Source organism: Mobula birostris, chromosome 10, assembly GCF_030028105.1.
Source record: "Mobula birostris isolate sMobBir1 chromosome 10, sMobBir1.hap1, whole genome shotgun sequence".
Lineage (NCBI taxonomy): Eukaryota > Metazoa > Chordata > Chondrichthyes > Myliobatiformes > Myliobatidae > Mobula > Mobula birostris.
In genome coordinates this window covers 69057160-69081499 of record NC_092379.1, presented here as the reverse complement: position 1 = coordinate 69081499, position 24340 = coordinate 69057160, and the positions used below count along the sequence as shown (strand labels likewise).

Below are 24340 nucleotides of genomic sequence, written 5' to 3'. Positions count from 1 at the left end.
CAGTAGAGGAGGCTGTGGATAGGCATATCAGAATGGGAATGGGACGTGGAATTAAAATGTGTGGCCACTCGAAGATCCTGCTTTCTCTGGCGGACAGAGCGTAGGTGTTCAACGAAACGATCTCCCAGTCTGCGTCAGGTCTCGCCAATATTTTCAAAGACTCGGACATGTCCAAAACATATGAATGAGTGAAGCTTCTCTACTATTGCATTTATCACAATACGGAGATATATCTAAATAAAAATGAAACAACCTATCCTTAGTCATATGGGCCCTATGGACCACTTTAAATTGTAGGAGAGAGTGGCGGGCACATACCGATGAAGCGTTGACCAATTTGAATATTTGATTCCAAGTTTCCAAGGCAAGGAAGCAAAAAGGAAATTATAGACCTGTTAGCTTGACATCGGCAGTTGGGAAGTTGTTGGAGTCGATTGTCAAGGATGAGGTTACAGAGTAGCTGGAGGCATATGACAAGATAGGCAGAACTCAGCATGGATTCCTTAAAGGAAAATCCTGCCTGACAAACCTATTACAATTTTTTCAGGAAATTACAAGTCGGCTAGACAAGGGAGATGTAGTGGATGTTGTATATTTGGATTTTCAGAAGGCCTTTGACAAGGTGCCACACATAAGGCTACTTAACAAGATAAGAGCCCATGGAATTACGGGAATGTTACATACGTGGATAGAGCGTTGGCTGATTGGCAGGAAACAGAGAGTGGGAAGAAAGAGATTCTATTCTGGTTGGCTGCCGGTTACCAGTGGTGTTCCACAGGGGTCCGTGTTGGGGCCGCTTCATTTTACATTGTACATCAACAATTTGGATTATGGAATAGAAGGCTTTGTGGCTAAGTTTGCTGACGATACGAAAATAGGTGGAGGGGCTGGTAGTGCTGAGGAAAAAGAGAGTCTGCAGAGAGATTTGGATAGATTGGAAGAATGGGCAAAGAAGTGGCCAATGAAATACAATGTTGGAAAGTGTATGGTTATGCACTTTGGCAGAAGATATAAACAGGCAGACTATTCTTTAAATGGGGATAAAATTCAAAGTTCTGAGAGGCGACGAGACTTGGGAGTCCTCGTAAAGGATACCCTTAAGGTTAACCTCTAGGTTGTGTTGGTGGTGAAGAAGGCAAATGCAATGTTGGCATTCATTTCTAGAGGAATAGAGTATAGGAGCAGGGATGTGATGTTGAGGCTCTATAAGACACTGGTGAGACCTCACTTGGAGTACTATGAGCAGTTTTGGTCTCCTTATTTAAGAAAGGATGTGCTGATGTTGGAGAGGGTACAGAGAAGATTCACTAGAATGATTCCAGGAATGAGAGGGTTAACATATGAGGAACGTTTGTCCACCCTTGGACTGTATTCCTTGGAGTTTAGAAGAATGAGGGGAGATCTCATAGAAACATTTCGAATGTTGAAAGGCATGGACAGAGTGGATGTGGCAAAGTTGTTTCCCATGATGGGGGAGTCTAGTACGAGAGGGCATGACTTAAGGATTGAAGGGTGCCCATTCAGAACAGAAATCCGAAGAAATTTTTTTTAGTCAGAGGGTGGTGAATTTATGGAATTTGTTGCCATGGGCAGCAGTGGAGGCCAAGTCATTGGGTATATTTAAGGCAGAGATTGATAGGTATCTGAGTAGCCAGGGCATCACAGGTTATAGTGAGAAGGCAGGGGAGTGGGACTAAATGGGAGAATGGATCAGCTCATGATAAAATGGCGGAGCAGACTCGATGGGCCGAATGGTCGACTTCTGCTCCTTTGTCTTTTGGTCTTATGGTCTTATGGTCTTTCCTCAGAAATTGAAGTCAGTAAATCTTGTTCCCAAAGATTTTTAATTTTATCTAAAGGAACACTTCTCATTCCCAACAGCATATTACAAATATTAGATATAGATCCATTATAAAAAGGTTTCATATTAAAGATTACATCTGGTAGATTCTTATCAGGACTTTTAGGAAAGTACTTATTTGAGACCGTAAAAAGTCTCTTATTTGTAGATATCGAAAAAAATGCATTTTGAGTAAACTATATTTAGTTGACAATTGTTCAAATGGAAAAAGACTTCCCTCTACAAACAAGTCTAAAAGCCACATCAATTATCGAGGGTTTAAAAACATAATTAGAAAAAATTCGACTCAAAAGAGAAAAATCTCAATAAGCCGAAATATTTTCAGAATTGTATCCAAATCCTCATAGTGTGTTTACCTACCAGATTATCAGTTAACTTACTCAAAGACAAAGGAAGTGAGAATCCAAGAAGAGAAGTAATAGAGAATTTATTAACAGAATTAGCTTCTGAAAAAACCCACATTGGGCAATCCTCATGATTTATACAATATAACCAAAATATAAGATTTCTTACATTAACTGCCAATAATAAAATCTAAAGTACTGGTCGCCAACCCGTCTATCCCGAACGACCAGTCGATCTTTGAGACTTTCCCAGTAGATCCTGAAAAAAATCAAAAATAAATACACAAATACTGTTGTAATGTGAGCATTATAAAAATAAGTAATACTAATTAGGATAATGGTAATATAGCAATACTTTCGCTACTGAAAGCCATTTGTAAAGAGAGATTGTTTCTGGGTTGCGGGGTTTTAGTTCCGTTCTTTCTGCCCAGTGCACATGTGTATAGCTCCCCCGCCATGCACCGCGTTTTCAGCATAGCTTGTGCTGCATCAAAGTGACCAATTAGATTAGATAAGAGTACAGACTGTTGCAAACATCAATATACGGCACTCGCTTGTGATATCCTGATAGCATGGCGGAGGCTCCACGAAAGAAGGTGAAAACGTACAAATTCCATCCAGAATGGGAAGAGGAATTTCTATTTACCTTGGTGAAAGACAAGTGTGTATGTATATTGTGCCACCAAAGACATGCACTGACTAAAAGAGGGAATCTGGAGCGGCATCACAACACCAACCACCAGAAATTTAAAGGGTACACCTACCCCTGCAAAGAGTGCAATTCATGCCAGGAAAGTTGAGAAGCTGAAATCGGGGTTGAGGCCCAGTAATCATTTTTCACAAAACATGCTGCTCAAAATAAGGTTGCTGTTGAAGCATCATTTCGTGCAAGTCACCTTTTGGCTAAACACAAGAAGCCATTTACAGATGGTGATTTATTCAAGGAAGCAATGGCCATTACTGCAGAGACTGTTTTTAATGACTTTAAAAACAAAAACGACATCACAACCGCGATACAAAATATACCGCTTGGCCCTGCAACAGTGACAAGGAGGGTAGAGTCACTGTCAGAGGACAAGGATCGACAAGTATTAAAGGACTTGTCACTCTGTGAATATTTTTCACTACTGTTCGGTGAATCCCTGGATGTAATGCAAACAGCTCAGCTTGTTGTATTTGTCTGAATGGCTTTCCAGGATTTTACAACAAAAGAGGACTTCCTCACTCTTTTGCAATTAAAGGAGAGAATGAGGGGTGAGGATATTTACAATGAGTTTAAAAATTGTCCGTGAAAATGACATCCCCATGCATAAATGGGTGGCAATTACTACTGATGGGGCCCCAGCACTGCACATTGGTTTTATAGCACTAAAAGTCAGTGCCTACTTCGGGTCAACTTATCTATATGAAATTGCATTTTCACAGATGAAAATTATTAAATCTAAGTACAGGAGCTGTCTTACTGACAGATACCTCACAGACTGTCTCAGACTGGCTGTCTGTAGTTATGAGCCAAATTTCAGGGAACTAGCAGAAAGTATTCAACCCCAGTCATCACACTAAGTGCAACAGTCAATTTTTATTCATTTATTTTTCATGTTGAAATAAAATTAAATAATGAAACTTAGAATTAAAGATGTTAAGTATTGCAATATTCTTAACGAAAGGCAGCTATAGTCTGTTTGCTATGCTAGTTACAGTGTTTTCTTGTTTGAATTAATTTGAAAGTTTGACAAAAGTATTTTGTGTAAATTTAAATACAATTAGCCCAAATAAAAGGCCTCAAATTGGAAGTACAATCTAAGCTGTTTTTTTCTCTGAACGATTTAGTAAGTAGATCCTGCCTTTCACTGAGATCGAGGTAGGGGATCTTGGACTTAAAAAGTTTGGTGACCACTAATCTAAAGTTTGGTAAGGCTAATCCTCCATTCTTTTAATCTTTCTGAAGATGAATTTTATTTAATCTAGAAGGCTTATTCTTCCATATATAAGAAGATATAATAGAGTCAAGAGAATCAAAAAAGGATTTAGGAATGAAAACCTGCAATGCCCGAAAAAGATATATAAATTTAGGTAATATATTCATTTTGATAGAGTTAATTTGACCAATTAACAATAATGAAAGAGGCAAATAATTTGACAGTATTCTTTTCACATGATTCAATAGTGTAAGGAAATTTTCTTTAAATAGACACTTATAATTTTTAGTGATTGTTACACCTAAATGGGTAAATTGGTTTCTTACAATTTTAAAAGGAAAATTAGAATTTATTGGTATCAAATTGTTCAAAGGGAAACGTTCACTTTTATGTAGGTTTAATTTATAACCTGAAAACTGGCTAAAACAGGAGAGTAAAGAAAGCATATGGGGTAATGAAGTCTCAACATTAGAAATAAATAGCAGCAAATCATCAGCATACAACAAGACTTTATGAATCGTGTCTCTCCTTAAAATACCGGTGGTATCATTAGATTCTCCAAAAGCAAAGGCTAAAGGTTCGAAGGCCAGATCAAAAAGCAAAGGATTCAACAGACAACTTTGTCTAGTGTTACGTTGAAGCTTAAATGGTTTGGAGTTATGAAAATTAGTGATAACCCTAGCAGAAAGGGATAAATAAAGTAATTTAATCCATTGAATGAAAATAAAGGGTTTTTAAATAGCATCAGTGTGTGTGTGTTTGTGTTCAAAAGCAGTGATTTTTGTCACGGACAGTTGATGAGAAATAAGCAGTAAGACAATTCTGAACTGTTTTGATAACTGTGGTTGCAAGCATTCAGGCTTGGAGATGGCAGGAGTGAAACCAAAACCATTTCACTGCTTTAACAATTTAGGCACTATGAAGAATTTGAAAATATCAACAATTATCTTGAATGTTACAATGAAAATGAAGGCTCAAAAGATGCAATCGTTAAGAGCATTGCATGAATGCAGTCCATTTATCTGTACTGGATGTCTGCAATGATTTTGTTCTTTGTATACACTTTTAAGAATTCCCCTGTTGAAAACTATTTGGAAGTCATACACAGTTTTATAGTACTGTAGTACTTTTGGTGGAGTTCAAGTTTGTTCTGTTTTTCATTTAAGTACATAATTGGTTACTCAGTTTCTCTTTTTTATTCCGTTTTAACTATTTACATGAAACTTCGGCTAATTGGGTCAAAATGCAGTAGTCCTGATGTGTCCCAATTAACCAGAGTCCATTGTATTTCCTAAATACCCTAGGGAACTGTTATAGTATGTACCCTAGCAGGCTTGCTCTGGGGTTTAGATACTCCGATTCTCCAGAGTATCGATAAGTGGCATGGTCCCTTTAAAGATTCTGGCCCACTCAGAAAATTGGTGGCCATGTTATGATGCCAAGATTTGGATATTTAAAGGGCACCTGAATTCAGATTCGGAGCTCAGTCATCAGCTCAACTTTGGTTCAGATTGCAATTGTATTTAGGATTTCTGTTCTTTTGTGTTCTCATCTAGTCGCATCAGATTCTCATGTGGCATCAAGACAAGAACCCTGTTCTTGTCTCAGTCTCGAAATTATGTCTCAGTTCCAGTCTTGGATACTCCAGCATTTGGGTCCTTACCATCCTTGCCTAGGCCTCCCATCACAAATACTGACCCAATTACCTCATGCCTATAGATTGACTTGGTCGAGCTCCACACAGGCGCAACTTGTTTTATTAGGATGAAATTACCGGAGAGACAGAGTCACTGGTAGATACAAAGCAGCTTCTTTATTCGACACAAGGTACAGCAGGTATCTACGTACCGAGACGCTTTCCGCAGAAAGGTCTTTCACATATTGGGTCATTCTATCCCTGTAAGCCCCAGGCTCCCCACAACCCGTAATTACCCCATAGGGGAGCCGCATTGCTCGCCCCATCAATAATTCGTAGGGGCTGAGACCCAAAGTGCGGTTTGGGGTTGCACGCAATCTTATCAAGATTCCTGGTAATACATCCACCCATGTCTTTCCTGTTTCAGCTATAGCTTTGGCTAACGCATTCTTGATTGTCTGGTTCATCCTTTCTACCATCCCTGAACTCTGGGGGTGGAGGGTACGTGGAACCGTTGTCGAATCCCTCGCAGTTGGCACATTTCCTTCATCACTTTCCCCGTGAAATGTGCTCCCTGATCTGAATCCACCCGAACTGGGGTTCCCCACCTTAGGAGGATTTTCTGAACTAGGATCCATGCAGCGGTGTGGGCAGTACTGTGCCTTGTTGGGAAAGTCTCTACCCACCGGGTGAAGGGGTCCACGATTACTCGACAGTAACTTTTCCCCCTGCTTTTTGGCAGGGGCCCTGTGAAGTCTGTCTGGATGTTTTCCCAGGGTCCCCTCGGCCGAGGCTGATTTGCCAGCTGTAGCTTTCTGCCCTTACCAGGGTTATGCTGGGCACAAGTGATACAACGGCGGCAGAATTTCTCAACATTCCCATGTGTCCAGCACCCACCTGGTCCCTTCTTCGCTGGGACAGTGAATTGATGTGAATGTTGTGCAAACAGCAGCAAATATCCCAACTTTTGATAAAGAAAGGAACATTCATTGATCTGTGGGCCCAGACCACGGCTCTGAAGGATTCCTGTCCTGGGGATGGTGGGATAATCCTGCAACAACCAAAGCAAGGTTCCATTTTTAAGGTTAAATACAAATCATCATACCCACTGACTTCATTTTACCTGGCCTCTTGGTCAAATTCCATGTTCATGCCGAGGGCAGTCATTCTCACAATGGCTCTGGAAATCACCTTAGACTTTGTCTTTGGACCTGAATTGTTCAGGCAAACTTCAGTAGACTCACTGGGATGCAGGTGATTGGAAATATAAAGGCAGAATCTGACAGAATGTGGCATCAAGGGGAAAATATCATAGAGAATATTGGTGTGGTTGTTGGAGGTCAGCCCAGGATACCACTGTGGAAATTGTTCAGTGTATTGTCTTCGTGCAAACCATTTTCAACTGCTTCCGTAATACCTTCCTTCCACTGAGGTGAGATGTTTGCTGATGATTATACGGAGTTCATTTTGTTTCAGATATTATCATCATCAGTTCTCATCAAGTGCCTGCAGCGAGGCCAAAGCAATGTTTAATCAAAGGAAAAAAGTGTCCAGTAATATCAGTACAACTGAAATGACAGGGATGACTGTCACCATCGAGGGAAGACCCAAACATCAATCTTTCTCACACAGTGTCATTGCCAATGTGAACTCTCCTCCTGGTGTGTACCCGTGATTCTATAAATATATTAGTACTTTGGCTAAAAGAGCAGGTGAAAAGCATTGGGTAATTCCTGACATCCAAAGACTTTCAATCACCATATGTTTCTGTGAAGGACAAAGGGTGAACAAGCTCAGTGTTGATGGTGATCTGGTGGTTGAATCATGACTATTATGCAAGTTGGCTGTTTTCACCACACTTCAATCCATTAAGTTATATCCCCCTGCTGCTGTGTTGTGACCTGAACTTATTTTATTCTGAATCATCAGCCCATGCCTCTTCATTCCTCATCCAGTTACAGAATCCCTATTTATTATTGTCACTTGAGAAAATGCTCTGTCATCACTACATGCTGTCCAAATTCTCAGTCCCACTCTGACATGTTCACATTTCCCACAGCAGGTGTCAGTTTCATCAGCCTTATTTCTTTCAAAGGTTTCAAAGGTACATTCAATGTCAGAGAACTGTGTACAGTATACATTCTGAAATTCTTTTTCTTGGCAACCATCCACAAAAACAGAGGAGTGCCCCAAAGAATGAATGACAGTTAAATGTTGGAACCCCAAAACAACCCCCAGCTCCCCCCTCCCACGTGTAAGCAGCAAAGCAATGATCCCACCCCCCACCAGCAAAAAAAAGCATCTACACCTCCACCAAACACTCAAGCATGCAGCAAAGCATCAATGAAGACACAGAATTGCAGCGGCCCAAACACAACACATTCGCTCCATAATCCAACATACCACAGACTCTCTCTCTCCCTAATAAGGGAAAAATAGGTGTCTCTGTTTCACAGCGAGAGGGGACACAGAACAACCAACTCACTGATTTACAATGTTAAAAGTTTGTTGCGTTGGTTTTTCCCAGCTCTGTGCCCAAAGACCTTGGGTCTCTGCGCACACAGCCCGAGATCTTCAATCTCCCATGACACACCGATTTCCTGCAGAGGCACTGACCGCAAGTTCACACTCCTCCAGAGCCACAGAATCCCGAAACTCCGAAGGCAAGCTAATCTTCTAGGCTGCATCCTTGGTATATCGAATAACAGCGTGCAGCAAAGCATCAATAAAGACACAGACTTAAAGCACCCCAAACACTACTCATTCACTGGCTAATCTGACATACCACAGGCTCTCTCTTTCCCTGTGTTAAACAATAGAGTGTGATAAATAACTTTACAAACAGACAAAGATTCCCAAAATCAGGGAAGCTCTGGAAGACTTGAGAGCATCATCTCACATATGGTGTGCTTGGAATCTCTTGGTAGTGAGAATATGTTTATAATTTAATCACACTGTACTCTCAAATTTTGAACTGCATTTATTTTCATAGTGCTGGTCTCTGTCATTGCCAACGCTGACGTAAAACCTGTGTGGGAGGAGTTTTATGGTGGAAAATCCATTGCACTGGGGCAGTTCCATTCTCTCAGCATCAAAAGTCTTGATCTAGTAGTACAAAAAATTGTCACAACGTTCTCACTGCAGTGGATAGCCATGACGCCGTCTGTGCCTTGTCATGTGCCCTTCGCTCTCCACGAAGCATTGCAGAACTGCCTTCTTCACTGTTGGATCTTGTAGTTGATCTCATCCGCCCAGACTGCCGGATCTGGCTTCACATGCTGGGCCGAGCATATTCCTATCTCACCGGGGTCGGAGGTTCCCGGCTACCCTCACCTGGTTTAACCTGCCTGTCGAAGCGGTGTACCGGGGTGTGGCCATTGTTGCATGCAAACAGTTACTTGGAGCCACAGGTGAGGGCTGGGTGGTAGGTGCGGACCAATGGTGGATGAGCTGCCCTGGGCAGAGCACGACAAGCCCACCACCAGAAGTACTACCCCTCCCTGGACACCTGATACACCCCAAAGTATGTATGTAGTTTACAACCCTGACATTTGTCTTCCCCACATGCAGTCACAAAACAAAGGACTATGAAACCAACCCATTCAAACCAAAAAAGTCAAAGTATCGAACTCCCTCCGAAGCCACGATCAAAAACAAATCATGCAAATGATAACAGAAAAACGAATAAAAGCACAGAATATTAAAAACAGAAAATGAAAAGGCATATTTCAGGAGAGTTCAGCTCAGTGTTCAAATCTGCCGGTCGACCTGACTTGATTGTAGTGGCAATGTCACAGATGCATCTTCACCCCACAGAGGCAACACGTTTCTGTGAACCTTGGAGTTTGAGTAGGAGACACCATCTATTCAAAGTGATTATCACAGACTACTGTGTGGCATTTTGGAGATGATGGTTAATTTACAGATTCCATGTTGCAGAGTGCACCACGGACAACATTCTTCCTTACTTTCATTCACACTCAGCTCTGAGCATCCAGTGTTCCACCACATCCTTTCCTGAAACCTTGAGGAGAAAACACAACTCACTTGATATTCTCCTCTGTCAGGTTGACTAAAGTAATGAGAGAAATACAGTTCTGTATTTTCTGTTTAACTACAAAAAAAAATTGGTCAAACATTGATTTTTCCCAGCTTTCTTGTGATGTAGCACTGGTTGGGCTGCATCTGGAGGATTCCATTCATTTGTAGTTGCCCTATTATAGGAAGGATCTGGAGGCTTTGGAGAAGGTGAGGAACAGGTTTACCAGGATGTTGCCTAGATTAGAGGACATGTGCTGTGAGGAAAGGTTGGACAAACCGGAGTTGTTTTCTCTGTAGTGTTGAGGGATGGGGGTGATGGAAGGGGTAGTGTTGGAGGTTGCAGGGATGTGGGAAATGTGTTGGAAGTGTAGAAAATAATGAGAGACCTGGAAGGAGTTATTTTCCCAGAAATATCAAACACTAGAAAGTATAGATGAGGTGAGAGGGCATCTTTAAAGGTAATGTTTTACACAGAGACTGGTAGGGCCTGGTGTTCTCTGCCACAGATTGTGGTGGAAGCAGACAAAACAGGAGCATTTAAGAGACATTCAGATAGACACGTGAACATGCAGGGAATGCAGCGATATGTATCTTGTGCAGGTCGATGGGATGAGTTTATTTTGTCACCATGGTCAGCAGGAACAGTATGAGCCAAGGACCCTCTTTCTATGCTGTACTGTTCTATTCACTGGTTTCGTGCATTATTCTCCAGTGATTAAAGGTGATTTGCTGATCAGCCTTAAATAATCTTGATAGAAAAATAACCATCAGTCTCTCCTTTTACTTCCTTCATGGAGATAACCTACACAAAGACACAGAGAAGACCCGAGTCTCACTGTTTGGTGTTGGGATTACTGGATTGTTGCGCAGGACAGACTGTGAGAAACAGCCATCAAGAATGGGAGGCACAAGCTCCAGGTAGGTCAGAACACACCACACTGTGTGTCTCTTCAATGAACCCTACCTCAGCAACTCCTGCCAGTGCACTGCACACTGAGTGCTCAGCATTCTCATTGGTGCATGGGATCTGCTTTGTTGAACAGCTGCCATCCTGATAAATCTGATCCCATTGTGGGGTTGGATCTGGAATTCCCGAGTGTAGACCCAGTAACCACGTGGAGCAATGATATCAGTGTATGATGGAGGGGAAGCTGTAGGTGATGGTGTTCCCTTCCATTAAAGCCCTTGTCACAGAACACAGAATATCTGGGCATGGGAACAGGCCCTTCAGCTCATGATCTGATGCTGCACCATTTAAGCTAACGATGCCTCACTAAACCAATTACTCTTCCCGCACATGCTCCATATCTCTCCATTCTCTGCAATTGCATGTGCTCGTTAAAGAACTACTTAAACTCCTTGATCATATCTATTGCCACCAGCGCTCCTTTCACATTAACATTTTTCAACAGATCCAACATCACCTTTTCCTTTATCTCAAAATGCCCCGGCATATTAGCATGCTCCACATCGTTCTCATTGTTCCACATGACGTTCCCCTTGTTGTATGAAAACACAAAATCCTGTAGGATCTCAGTAGGTCAGGCACAGATGCTGCATGATCTGCTGAATTTGCCCAGTATTTTGTCTGGTACTCATTAGGACTTCTCCACATCCTCCACCACCAAGTGTATGTTTAATCCTTTATTGTTCAGTTGTCCTACCCTACCCCAGTTTATTCTATTACATTTGATGTATGTATAGAATGCCCTGGGATTCCCTTTAATCTAACGTGCCAAGAATTTTTCATTGCCCTCCTGGCTCATCTCATTCCCTTTTTGAGTTCTTCTCTGGCTTCTTTACATCCGTCAAGGACTCTGCTCGATTATTTTAACTTCCTAAACTGTACATATGCCTCCTTTCCCCTCTTGACTGAATTAATAACCTCTTTCCAATGCTCCCCTAATTTGCTACACTTGTCCTTCCATCTGTCCAGAGCATATCAGTTCCATATTCTGTGAAGTTAGCCATTAAACACCCTACAAAGAACAGATTTGCCCAACCACAACTATTCCTGATTAACCCTGCCTGATTGCTGCTTAAAACTCTGAGAATTTCATGCTTTCCTGTAATATCTACACTTACTCAAAGCTATCAGAATTTAAGGTATTGTAATCACTGTTTCCTCTTATTTCTCCCTACTTAATAGTCAGTCAGCTGACCAGTCACATTTCTCAATAACAGGTCTGGAGTGGCCCTTGTTCTAGGTGGACTATCCACATATCACTTTAAGAAACTGTTTTTGATAAACCTGACAAATTCTAACAAATTCTCTCTCACATCCAAATCCAGTTTCCAACTTTCCCACCCCCACCTGTATGACAAGCAATTTACAAGGGCACTTTAACCTAACAACTAACACAGTGTGGCAGGATCACCCGTGGGAAATTGACTCGGTCACAGGAGAACATGCAGACTCCACACGGACAGCACCAGAGACCAGGAGTGAAGCCAGGTCCCTGGTGGTGTCAGTCCGCTGCACCACTTGCAGTACAGAGCCACTGCACCCCCCTGGGTCACTTTGTTACAGCAGGCATGAATTTGTTTATTTTTCATTATGAAATGAATTGAATCTTGTATATCAGCAAACCTCTGATATCTGACCTTGTAGAGAAAGGGAGGTCATTTATGATGGAGTTGATATTGGTTGAACTGACAGCTATCACATAAGGACTTCTGCATTGATACCATGAGGTTGTATGGATAGATTTCCAACACTCAGAGCTCTAGAGAGCCAGGTTGCAGACTGACCTCTGGGGTTATCCACATGAAATTTACAAGCATTGCTTGTGGTCCTGTAGGTTTGCCTGTTTGTTGCAATTATCACCCATGTCGGAACGAGCTGCTGATTTTTGAGTTAATTGGTCACTACAAGTTGTCCCAAATGAGATGGATGACAAGGGAATGGGGATCTGAAGAAATGGAAGTTTTTAATAATTAGAAATGATAATGATCATGTTTCTTTTTAGTCAACAGATGGCTGAGGCTGAAAATGCCACATTCTTCACAAAGGAAGAGCTCAGCAAACTGAAGTCTGAGTTTGAAATAGGTGGGGTGGAAAAGGTTAAATGTCTGATAAAGCAGAAAGTATCAGAACTGGATAAGACAGAGCTTAACATTGCAGTGACGGGAGAAACAGGTGCTGGAAAATCCACCTTCATCAATGCCATGAGAGGACTTCGTAACAGTGATGATGGAGCTGCTAGAGTTGGGCTCACTGAAACTACAATGGAGCCAGCTGGATTTCCACATCCCAATTTCCCCAATGTCCGTTACTGGGACCTGCCAGGGATCGGGTCCACACAATTTCCAGCTGATAAATATCTCAAGCAAATGAAATTTGAAAAATATAATTTCTTCATCATAATATCAGGTGTTCGTTTCAAAGAAAATGACACAAAACTTGCGAAAGAGATTAAACGGCTTGGAAAAAAATTCTATTTTGTCCGCACTAAGATTGATGTTGATTTTCATTCAATGCAAAAAGAGGGAAAGGAAATTAATGAGGAAAAAGAACTGGAATATATTCAGAATAGCTGCTGCAAGAATTTGAGAGAAGCGGGATTTCAATCCCCGTCTGTGTTCCTGATATCCAGTTTTGAACAGGATCGATATGATTTCAATCGGTTAAATAAAGCACTTGAAGATGATCTGCCAATTATAATGAAAAGTATCTTTGTGCTGGCCTATCCAAATCGAAGTGTAGAGATTATTCAAAAGAAAAAGAAAATGCTGCAGGAACGTATCTGGATGTTGGCAACGCTTTCGGGAGCTGTGGGAGCAGTTCCCATTCCTGGTCTCTCTTTTGCTTGTGATATCAGCATATTGATTGGGGCAATAACCCATTTCCGTGAATGTCTGTGTCTGGATAATGCTTCTCTTCAAAGACTGGCCAACATCACAGATAAACCTGTGGAAGAGCTTAAGGCCATAGTTAAAGCTCCCCTGCTGGGGAAAATAAATGTAGATACATTTATAAGGTTAGGTTGGAGTACTACAATTTTTGCCCTTTCAGCTATGGAAGTTGGTCTTTTCTCTATCCCTGTCATTGGTTCCATTTTTGGAGCAGGATCATCATTTCTCATGACCTACAAAATGCTGACTGTTGCACTGAAGGACCTTACAGAGAACGCAGAGAAGGTGATGAAGTTTGCATTTGACATCAATTAACTGGTCAGTACCAACATCTATACAGTGAGCTAATGGTTTGCTGTGGTTAAAATATTTAAGAGGCCTGTCTCTAAACACTGCCGTAATTCCACATGGAAACTTTCCCCTTCGTTGCTTTCCTTTCTGAAATATTGCTTACCCATTTCTGAGAAAGACTTGTGCCTGACCGAGGGAGTGTGACTCCGTTAAAGACATGAAACAGGTGGACATAAATGACATGTGATTTTAATTTGAAGAGGAGTCGAGTAGTTATCTCCAGGTGTCTGAATGATGCTCACCTGTCAATCAATAGCCCAGTGTCAGACTGTTTGGACATTATAAGGTCACCGTGTATGCAATATCGCTGTGTACAAACTAGTGGCTTTGTACAAGTACTAGTACTAGTGGCTTGAGCATTTGCCTCAAATGCTTCTTTTTCCTCAGGACACTGAAGAAAGTTGGTCGACCTGAACAGATGCCGGTGACCTTTTACCGCTGCACCATAGAGAGCATCTTCACATAATGCATCTCTGTGTGGTATCTCAGTTGTACAGCAGCTGATAGGAAAGCACTTCAGCGGGTCATCTCTAGCGCACAGAAGATCACCGGGACACAGCTCCCAGCCCTGGAGGACACCTGCAGCTCATGCTGCCTAAGGAAAGCTACAAGCATCTGTAAGGACAATACACACCCATGCAATCATCTGTTTGAACTTCTTCCATCTGGCAGACATTATAAGATTTTCTATGCCCACACTTCTAGACTGAAAAATAGCTTTTTTCCCAGAGCTATAAATGCTGTGAACTAATCGATCAAGCATCATCCATAAATTGTTATATTGCTACTTTTAATACTGGTTTTATGACTGTTATCAATTACAGGTTATATGAAATAGTGCATGAATGTCATACGTCATCACTTCACCACGTCATAAGTGCATGCCTCAATAATTGTAAAGATGAAGAGTACACGTTTGTCCCAGTCTCCCCGTGTTTTTCTTTTGATTAGTTTTATGATTTGGAGTTACAAGACATAATACTGTTGTTCCTCCAAACTGCGTGGGGCCTCATCATGGCACTAGAGGAGGCCATGGACAGGCATTTCAGAACGGGAATGGAAAATTGAATTGAAATAGGTGGTAATGGTAAACACCACCTTCAGTGATAAACAGAGAGAAGGTCCTCGATGAAGCAGTTCCCATTCTACATGAGGTCTCTCCGATATACAAGAGGCCACACTGTGAGCACTGGATACAGTCGATGACACCGACAGACTCGCAGGTGAAGTGTTGTGTCACCTGGAAGGACTGATCCTCCCTGAACGGTGATGAGGGAGGAGGTGTAGGGGCAGGTTTAGCACGCCCGTTTGCAGGGATAAGTTTCAGCAGGGAGATCAGTGGAGAGGGATGAGTGGACAAGGAAGTCATGTAGAGACCAAACTCTATGGGTGTGGTGGGGTCTAGTGGATAGAAAGATGTGCTTAGTGGTAGGAACTCATGGGAAATGGCAAATGTTACAGACAATGATATGCTCGATACAGAGGCTTGTGGGGTGATAAGTAAGGACAAGGGAAACCTAATGGGAAAAGCTGCAGTATAGTCAAAATAGCTGGGAGAGTCACTAGGTTGATAAAATATATCTGTAGATTGAATGTCTCCAGAGATGGAGACAGAGAAATCAAGGAGGAAAGAGGTGTCAAGGAAGGACCGAGTGAATTTGACAGCGGGGTGGAAACTGTAACCAACGTTGCTGAAACAGATGAGCTCAGCACGGGTGCAGGAAGCACGCACCAGTGCAGTCATCGATGGAGCACAGGAAGAGTTGGAGAGCAATACCAGTGCAGGCTTGCAGCCAGGGAAATGTCAGGCACAGTTGGGGTCATCACAGGTGTCCCTGGGAACACGTTGGGATTGGAGAAAGTGTGAGAAGCCGAAGGAGAACCAGTTCTGACAACGAGAGGAGGGTGGTGGTGGAGCAGAACTGTTCAGGTCTGTTGTTCAGAAAGAAGCAGAAAGGTTTAAAGTCCATCCTGATGGGGGAGAGAATTGTATAGGAACTGGATGTCCATCGTGAATATGAGGTGATCAAGGCCAGGGAACTGAGTGACTGAGGAGTTCGAGAGCATGTGAAGTGTCACGGATAAAGATAGGAAGGGACTGCACCAAAGAATTCTGAGTATTTGTGTAGTGAGGAAAGCTACCTCAGTGCAGGGGACCAGAATGTGACCCATGGGGAGACGTCTGATGGATCGGTTGAATGTTGTATTGAACCAGGAATTGAACTGCTGGTACTGTAAGAGAAACTGTGTGATGCAGGAGGAAGAGCTGGGAGAACCAGAAATGTACAAATTAGAACTAGACAGAAAAATGATTCCAGACATCATTGCCACATTTGGAAGAAGTAGAAACACTACAGTGAGCAGAAAACATGAGAGGGATGAGGAGGAGATCGATGGAGGAATTCAGATACAAAAGCACTGTTGCCGTGCACTAAATACCAATTGTATTGTAATATTCTTTTTGTATGTTTCACTTCTGGTTCATAGATTGCAGCTTATCCATTAACAGGAACACATCAAGAGTCACAGAGAGATCCGACGTGGAAACAGGCTCTTTGGCCTCCCATGTCCATGCTGACCGTCAGACAAACAACTGATTACTTGCAGTCTAGAAGTTATATTGTTTCCATCAGCACTTCTTGCTTCCAATTGACATTGATAAAGGATCATCAGTGTTGCCTGTGGAGAAACAGGTTTTGGATGACACAACGTGAGGAAAGGAGAGGGGTAAAGCACCAGTGTGACAATGAATAATCTTGTTGAAATAATGGCCAGTGATACACATTGTACTTCATAATGCTGGGGTGTGCAGTTCAATGAGAATATGAATGTGTAAAGGTATCTGTCAGATGTAAACACCTCACCTGCAGAATGCAGAGTAACGGACACAGCTGATATCTTCCAGACCACTCAGTCACAAACATCTTTTCATTACAATGGTTGATCAGATATTTGGTAGAATTACCCTCTTCCATCAGATATGGGTCATCCTTAATGACAAGTGGAATAAAGAAAAGAACAACTCCACAATCCAGTGAATCACAGTAATCATTGGATTGACAATGGGTTGTTTTCACAGTGATGGTCACTGATCTACAATACGTATGTTCACCTGTGAAGCATCTTCACACAAGCTTTTCCCAATCTTTTCATTGGTGAGTTTCTGAGTTGATGAATGATTTCCACATTGTAACACTTTCACACAGTAGGGGTAAAGAGGCAGTGCTCACGGAAATGTTGAAACAACTTGCAGGTGGCTGAATCATGACTTTTAGCTGGCTGTCACAGCTTTCAAAAACTGAGAATGCATTTGGTAAAAATTTTAAAAAGATTGATAAAAGATCAGCTGTACATCGAAACATTGAAACCTAAAAGACGTTGTTTGTATCAACATCCAACACCGTCCATGGATGTTCTGGGAACAGCCCACAACTGTCACAGTGATTCCGGTACCAACATAGTGTGGCCACAACTTACTAACCCCGACCTGTACATATGGGAGTAGACCAGGCATCCAGAGGAAATGCACACAATCACGGGGAGTACACACTAACTCCTGATAGACGGTGACAGGAATTGAACACCAACCATTCGATCACTGGTAGTGTAAATCATTATGCTATTGTACTGCCAAACATACTAGAACTATTAAAAATCAGGAAAGTATTAAAATTGTACAGGAGAAAAAGTACCTAATAACTGATCAAGGTACACAGGTAAAATTAACATATTAAAAATATAAATTCCATTAAACTTACTGTGATCCTTCGTAGCCATTTAGAATCAGAAAGTCATAAAAAGTACAGCAACAGACCTTTGGCCCATCAAATCTATGCTGAAACCATTTAAGCTGTCTCGCCCCACCACCCTGCACCAGAACTATAGTCCTCCATACCCCTCCTATCCATGTACCTCTCGAAACTTCTCTTAAATGTTGAGATTGATCTTGTATGCACCACCAATGCTGACAGCTCATTCCACACTGTCACAACCCTCTGAGTGAAGAAGTTTCCCCTCATGTTCAGCTTAAACTTTTCACCTTTCACCCTGAACCCATGACCTCTGTTGTTGTCCACCCAGCCTCAGGGAAAAAAGCCTGCTTGTATTTAACCTATTTATCCCCTTCATAATTGTGTATACCGCTATCAAATCTCCTCTCAATCTTCTATTTCGAAGGAATGAGGTCCTAAACTACTCGATCTTTCCTTATAACTCAAGTCCTCAACACCCAGCAACATCCTTGTAAATTTTCTCGATACTCTTTCAAACTTATGTATATCTTTCCTGGAGGTAGGTGACTGAAACGGCACACAATAATCCAAACTAGGCCTCACCAGTGCCTTGATTTACGAAGGCCAATGTGCCAAAAGCTTTCTTTATGATCCCGTTAGGATCCTATCTACCTGTGATGCCACTTTCAATGAATTAGGGACCTGTCTCCCAAGAGCACTTTGTTCTACCACACCCCTCAGTGCCCAACCATTCACTGTGTAAGACCTGCCCAGGTTAGTCCTATTGAAGTGCAACAAATGGCACTTGTCTGCATTAACTTCCATCTACCATTTGTTCAGACCATTTTTACAGTTGATCCAGATCACTCTGCAAGCCATGATAGGCTTCCTCACTGTCCACTAAACCCCAATCTTGGTGTCATCCGCAAATTTGCCGATCCAGTTAACCACATTATCATCCAGAACATTGATATAGATGACAAACAACAATGGATCCTGCACCGAACCTACGGCACACCAGTGGTCACAGCATCCTGTCAGAATAGGCAACTATGTATTACCAGTCTCTGGCCTCTCCCACAAATTCAATGTCTAATCCAATTTACTACCACATCTTGAATGCCAAGCGACTGAACCTTCTTGACCAACCTCCCATGCGGGAGCTTGTCAAACGTCTTGTTACAGTCCATGTAGACAACGTCCTTGCCTCTGTCAAATTTCCTGGTAACTTCCTGAATAAATTCTATAAGATTGATTAAACATAATCCACCACACACAAAGCCATGCCAACTATCCCTAATTGGTCCATGTCCATTCAAACACTTGTATATCCGGTCCCATGGAACACCTTCCAATAACTTTTCCATAACTGATGTCAGACTCACTAGCCTATAATTTCCTGGTTTATGTTTAGAGCCTTTCTTACAGAGCAGAACAACGTTGGCTATCCTCCAATCCTATTGTACTTCTCCTGTCACTAAGGATGTTTTAAGTATCTCTGCTGTAGCCCCCGCAATTTCTGCACTCGATTCCCGTAGGATGCGAGGGATATCCTTGTCAGGCCCTGGGGATTTATCCGCCTTGATTTGCACCAGGACAGCAAACATTTCCTCCTCTATAATCTGTAAAGGGTCCATGAAGTTGATGCCACTTATCCTCATTTCTGTAGACTCTGTATCCTGAGTAAATACATGTAACAAGCTGTAAGGTTTCACTGCTAAGGTAATGTAATGGCTTCTATGTAATGTTCCACTGCTAAGGCAATGGTTTCTCTGTAGCAGCAACATTTGGGTTATGACTAGAGATAACGGGGCATGTTAGGCAATGAGCAGGATGTTGTTCTTTCTGGTGTGTCTGGGAGTCTGGATTTCACGGTCTTTAATCACGGAATGATGGAGGGAGAGGACGCAAATGGAGGGAGCTAGTAGACCACTGGACGGACTGGAATGAGGAGCGAGGGTCCGAGGGCAGGCTACACTTGGAAGAGGTCGACAGGAACAAATGAACGAACAGTGAGCTCCAACGTTGCTCAATAGATTGTTTCATGAGAATGGGCCCTTCTCTTTTTTTTGTTTCTTTATGAACCATATAGTCAAATTAAAAATTATAAATCTCATTCGCTTTATCGCATATTGTGTACTGTTTGATATTTTGCGGAGCAGGTTGGTAACTGGGCAATACATCACATAGCGTCCACACAAACATGATTTCTCAGTTTGGTGGGGCCAGAGACTGTTTTCCCACAGACAATCATGGGCTGGTCGAACCTGAGGACCTGAGGGTCACAATTATGAGGGCTACGTTCGGGATTGATTCCGTTGGATGCAGTGTGATTGCCCTGAGCATTGAACCAGTGGGTTGTGTGTTTAAATCTGTGCTGGTATGGATGCTGCTGGTGTGGAGCGATGGTGCGCCTCTGTGGGGTTACCGGTAACTAATGCATGCGTGTTGAGTTGGGTGGATATTCGTACCGCAGATGAATTGTTCATTCGATTTTTGAGTGCAGTTAAAGCTATTGGCAAAGTTGAAATTGTAGCGTGGAGTTTTGATAAAATGGCGGGTTCAGACCTGGTTTTAGTTCAGACTAGTGCTGACTTAATGGCAGTGGGACTCTCACTGTCTATCGGTGTCCCATGTGAGGCAGGGCCATGGCCTGTCCATACTGTCAGGGAGGAGGAGAGGGTAGTGATCGAGTTGCCTGTAGTTGGGGGCAGAGATTTCAGAGACAGGGTTCTATTGTTTCTGAGGAGTGAGGGGAAGGAGAGGTTGGATTAGGAATGGCTCATCAGACCACGTCCCCCGGTAAAGATTGAGAATTCTGAGTTAGTATCCCCCCTTACCTCTCTGACGTATAAATGGAAAAATGCCCAGGTTCAAAGTCTCTGCCATGATAGGCTGCGGCTATTCTCTGGAATAACGCCCACCCCTAAAGGGGAAGAGGAGTATGAGACTTGGGCAGAGCGGACCTTTCAGTTGTTGGATGAGTGGCAGTGCTCTGATGACGTGAAGCGGCAGAGATTGGCTGAACGTCTGAATGGTCGCTGAAGTTGTGAGAGCCATCAGGTTGCAATCTCTCGTGGTGACAGCTGTCAAATTATCTGCAAGCACTAGACAATGTTTTTGGCCCGACAGGAAGCCCCATGGAGCTCATGGTGGGGTTTCAGAACATGCGTCAAGAGAAGGGGCAGAAGCTTTCTGCTTATATTTTTCAACCAGAGAGGCAGCTAAATTGCTTGCAATGCAGAGGGGTCATTCAAGCGGCAGAGGAGGATCAGTTAAGAATGGACCAGATAGCCAGGGGTGCCCAGTACCAGAACCTGATAGCCTGGGGTCTCCGACAGTCTCGTAAGAAGCGCCCCCCTCTATTTTTTGTTGAGCTGATCAGAGAGGTACGGGAGGAGGAGAATGCGGCAGAGGCACTCCGTTGGCAGGGTACTGTCCTCGGTAGTGGTCCCCTGCGGTGAAGTGAGCACAGATGGCCTACCCCGAGGAGCAGTAGAGGAGGTTATGGCAGAGTTGAGAATGGAGATGTTTTGGCTGTTATCAGCGGGTGTGACTCCCCCATATGATGGAACTGATGGGGGGAGGGGTGCGGATTCCGTAAGGGGACGAACAATGCGGAGGGCTGCTGGCAGCAGGTGTCACGCCAGAAGGAGAGTGAGCCCCAGGTACCTAAGCAGAGACAGTCATTGGAAAAATTTAGAGGAGACTCAGTGAGGGAACGGCCTGGTGTCTCTGGGGGAACACATTCCCAGCAAGGTACCAAGGAACCCCTGAAAGAGAAAGGCCCAATTCCTGAAGGCTTAGTGGATCCATGCTCCAGTGTGTCACTATGAATAGAGCGTACTTACGTTAAAGCCATACTCGACAAAGGGTCACGTCACCTCCAGACCGACCTCGGCGTTACCAGCTAGTTCTGACCGAGAAGGATCAGAGGATTGCGTTGAAGTCACTACATGATGATTCTGGACATCTGGGGGTGGAAAAGACCTATGGATTACTCAAAGACCGGTTTTACTGGCCCCGGATGAAACCAGAGTTCGAAGAATACTGCAAGTCGTGCATTTGAAGCATCTGGCGGAAGACACTGCCTATGTGGGCAACTTGCAGAGTACGGGGCCTCTGGACCTGGAGTGTATGAAATTCCTGTCAATAGAACCCGATGCCAGCAACACAGCGAATGTCTTAGTCATCACGGATCACTACACCAGTTATGTGCAGACTTTCCCTACCAAGGGCCAGAGGGTGTCCACAGTGGTCAAAGTGTTATGGGAGAAGTATTTAATTTATTATAGTCTCCCCAGGCAGATACATAGAGATCAGGGATGGGATTTCGAATGCAGACTCATCCATGAGTTACTGAGCATGTTTGGAGTTGAGAAGTCGAGGACCACACCCCATCCCGCAGGGTGATCCCAGCCTGAGGGGTTTAATCGCACATTGTTAGACATGCTCAGAACCTTGGAGATCAGCAAGAGGAGCAGGTGGAGTCAACATATTGGACATCTGGTCCACAGTTACAACTGGACCAGAAATGAAGTGACTGGGTGCGCGCCATATTATCTGATGTTTGGGCGTGAGGCGGAGTTGCTCATTGACCTTTGTTTTGGGACTGACGAGGGTGACTTACCCCCAAAGATTTATCTGAAGTATGTGTCTGACATGAGAAGAGAGCTGAAAAGGGCTTATGAATTAGATGGGGTCGCGGCTGCCAAGCAGAATCAAGGAAATAAGAGGAGGTATGATCGGAAGGTGAGGTTCTCCCAACTCCTGCGGGAGACCAAGTCCTCATAAGGAATTTGGGGCTACCTGGAAAGTATAAGCTGGCTGACCACTAGGCCGCTATGCCCCATGTAGTGGAGAGTCAGATGCCAAACCTACCAGTTTTTTGGGTGAAACTATAGGATGGGAATGGGCCTGTCAAGATTATTCATCGGAAGCACCTTCTGCCGCTGGGACAAGAGGTGCAGGTAGGTGCCGAGCCTGACTTCCACCTTACACCTAGTAAAAGCACTCTGTGGAAACGTGGGGCGACTACAGGGCCAACAGCAGGAGAGGTTAAGCTGACCCCCGCCCCTGAGAGGGATACTGATGCGGAAGATGAGGACCTGAATGTGTGGTATATGCTGCCTTTTGCTAAATTCCAGTGGTGGAGGAAGAGACTCCCAGCCCTTCTCCCACTGAGTCAGGTGAATGAGGGGGCTAGCAGTGGACAGTCTGGGTTGCAGCGGGACTCTGCAGGGAAGGAAGCGGGGCTTGGCCACGGGACAGATGGATCCGAGTTCAGGTAGGCACAAGTGATAGGTCAGGGGAGGCCTCGCCAGGTAGACTGGAAGTATCCCCAGTAGTGTCAGAACCTGAAGAGCTAGATGAGGGGGTGCGGAGGTCTGAGAGAATTAAGAGCCCCCCTCCCACCGATAGGCCTGAAACATCGACTGTACCTCAGGACTTTCATATGAAGAAAGACTGGATGAACTGGGCTTGTACTCGTTGGAATTTAGAAGATCGAGGGGGGATCTGATTGAAACGTATAAGATCCTAAGGGGATTGGACAGGCTAGATGCAGGAAGATTGTTCCCGATGTTGGGGAAGTCCAGAACGAGGGGTCACAGTTTGAGGATAGAGGGGAAGCCTTTTAGGACCGAGATTAGGAAAAACTTCTTCACACGGAGAGTGGTGAATCTGTGGAATTCTCTGCCACAGGAAACAGTTGAGGCCAGTTCATTGGCTATATTTAAGAGGGAGTTAGATATGGCCCTGGTGGCTAGGGGGGTCAGGGAGTATGGAGGGAAGGCTGGGGCGGTGTTCTGAGTTGGATGATCAGCCATGATCATAATAAATGGCGGTGCAGGCTCGAAGGGCCGAATGGCCTACTCCTGCACCTATTTTCTATGTTTCTATGTTTACCATGATTTCCATGTTTGCAATGGCATTGTGATCTCGAGATGGAAAATGTTCTCCAACACAAACATCTGCCACTTGATACACTTGAAAGTATCACACACTCTTTAGTTGGGACTTCTACCTAGTGATAAAGGAAATGTTCCCGAACACATGTGACAACTCTAACCCATCTAATCATTTTACAGTATGGGAGTCCCAGTCAATATTTTGAAAGTTGAAATCACCTACAATAACAACCTTAGATTTCTTGCAACAGTGTGTGATCTTCCTTCAAAATTGCTCCTCTAAATCCTGTGGACCATTGGGTGGTCTGTAATATAGCCCCATTAACGTGATCATACCTTTCTTGGTTCCACCCATAACACCTCATGAGATAAGTTCACCAGTTTGTCCTGGTGGAGCACTGCCTTGTTATTTTTCCTGATTAGTAACATCACCCATTCTCCTTTAATTCCTCCCATTCTGTCACATCTAAAACAGTGGAACCCCAGAATACTGAGCTGCCATTCCTGCCCCTCCTGCAAGCAAGTCTGACTGATATCTGCAATGTCATAAATCCAAGTGTTGATCCATGCCCTGAGTTGAACCATGTTCAATCCTTTGATTCCTGACTTTGTCTGAGGTCTTACCAACATCTTACCATTTCCCTTATAGAAAGTGATTGGAGTGGCTGCTCCTGGCAGTGTAAACTGCCTGAA

At 43.4% G+C, this 24340-nt stretch overlaps 1 protein-coding gene and 1 pseudogene across 8 annotated transcripts in view; both read left to right on the top strand.

Annotated features, from left to right (window-relative positions):
- Window positions 1-14924, top strand: part of LOC140204100 (interferon-inducible GTPase 5-like) — a 628716-nt gene extending 613792 nt beyond the window's left edge. For 6 of the 8 annotated variants that reach the window (XM_072270441.1, XM_072270440.1, XM_072270444.1 and 3 more), the window contains 2 exons: window positions 10599-10719; window positions 12771-14924. In XM_072270441.1, coding sequence (XP_072126542.1) covers window positions 10599-10719; window positions 12771-13971 — 1322 coding nt within the window. In that variant the 3' untranslated portion in view covers window positions 13972-14924. The remainder of the gene's footprint in view (window positions 1-10598; window positions 10720-12770) is intronic. The other 2 variants (XM_072270445.1, XM_072270447.1) reach the window with 1 other exon arrangement.
- LOC140204102 (interferon-inducible GTPase 5-like) overlaps window positions 1-24340 on the top strand; it is a 98005-nt pseudogene that overhangs the window by 11004 nt on the left and 62661 nt on the right.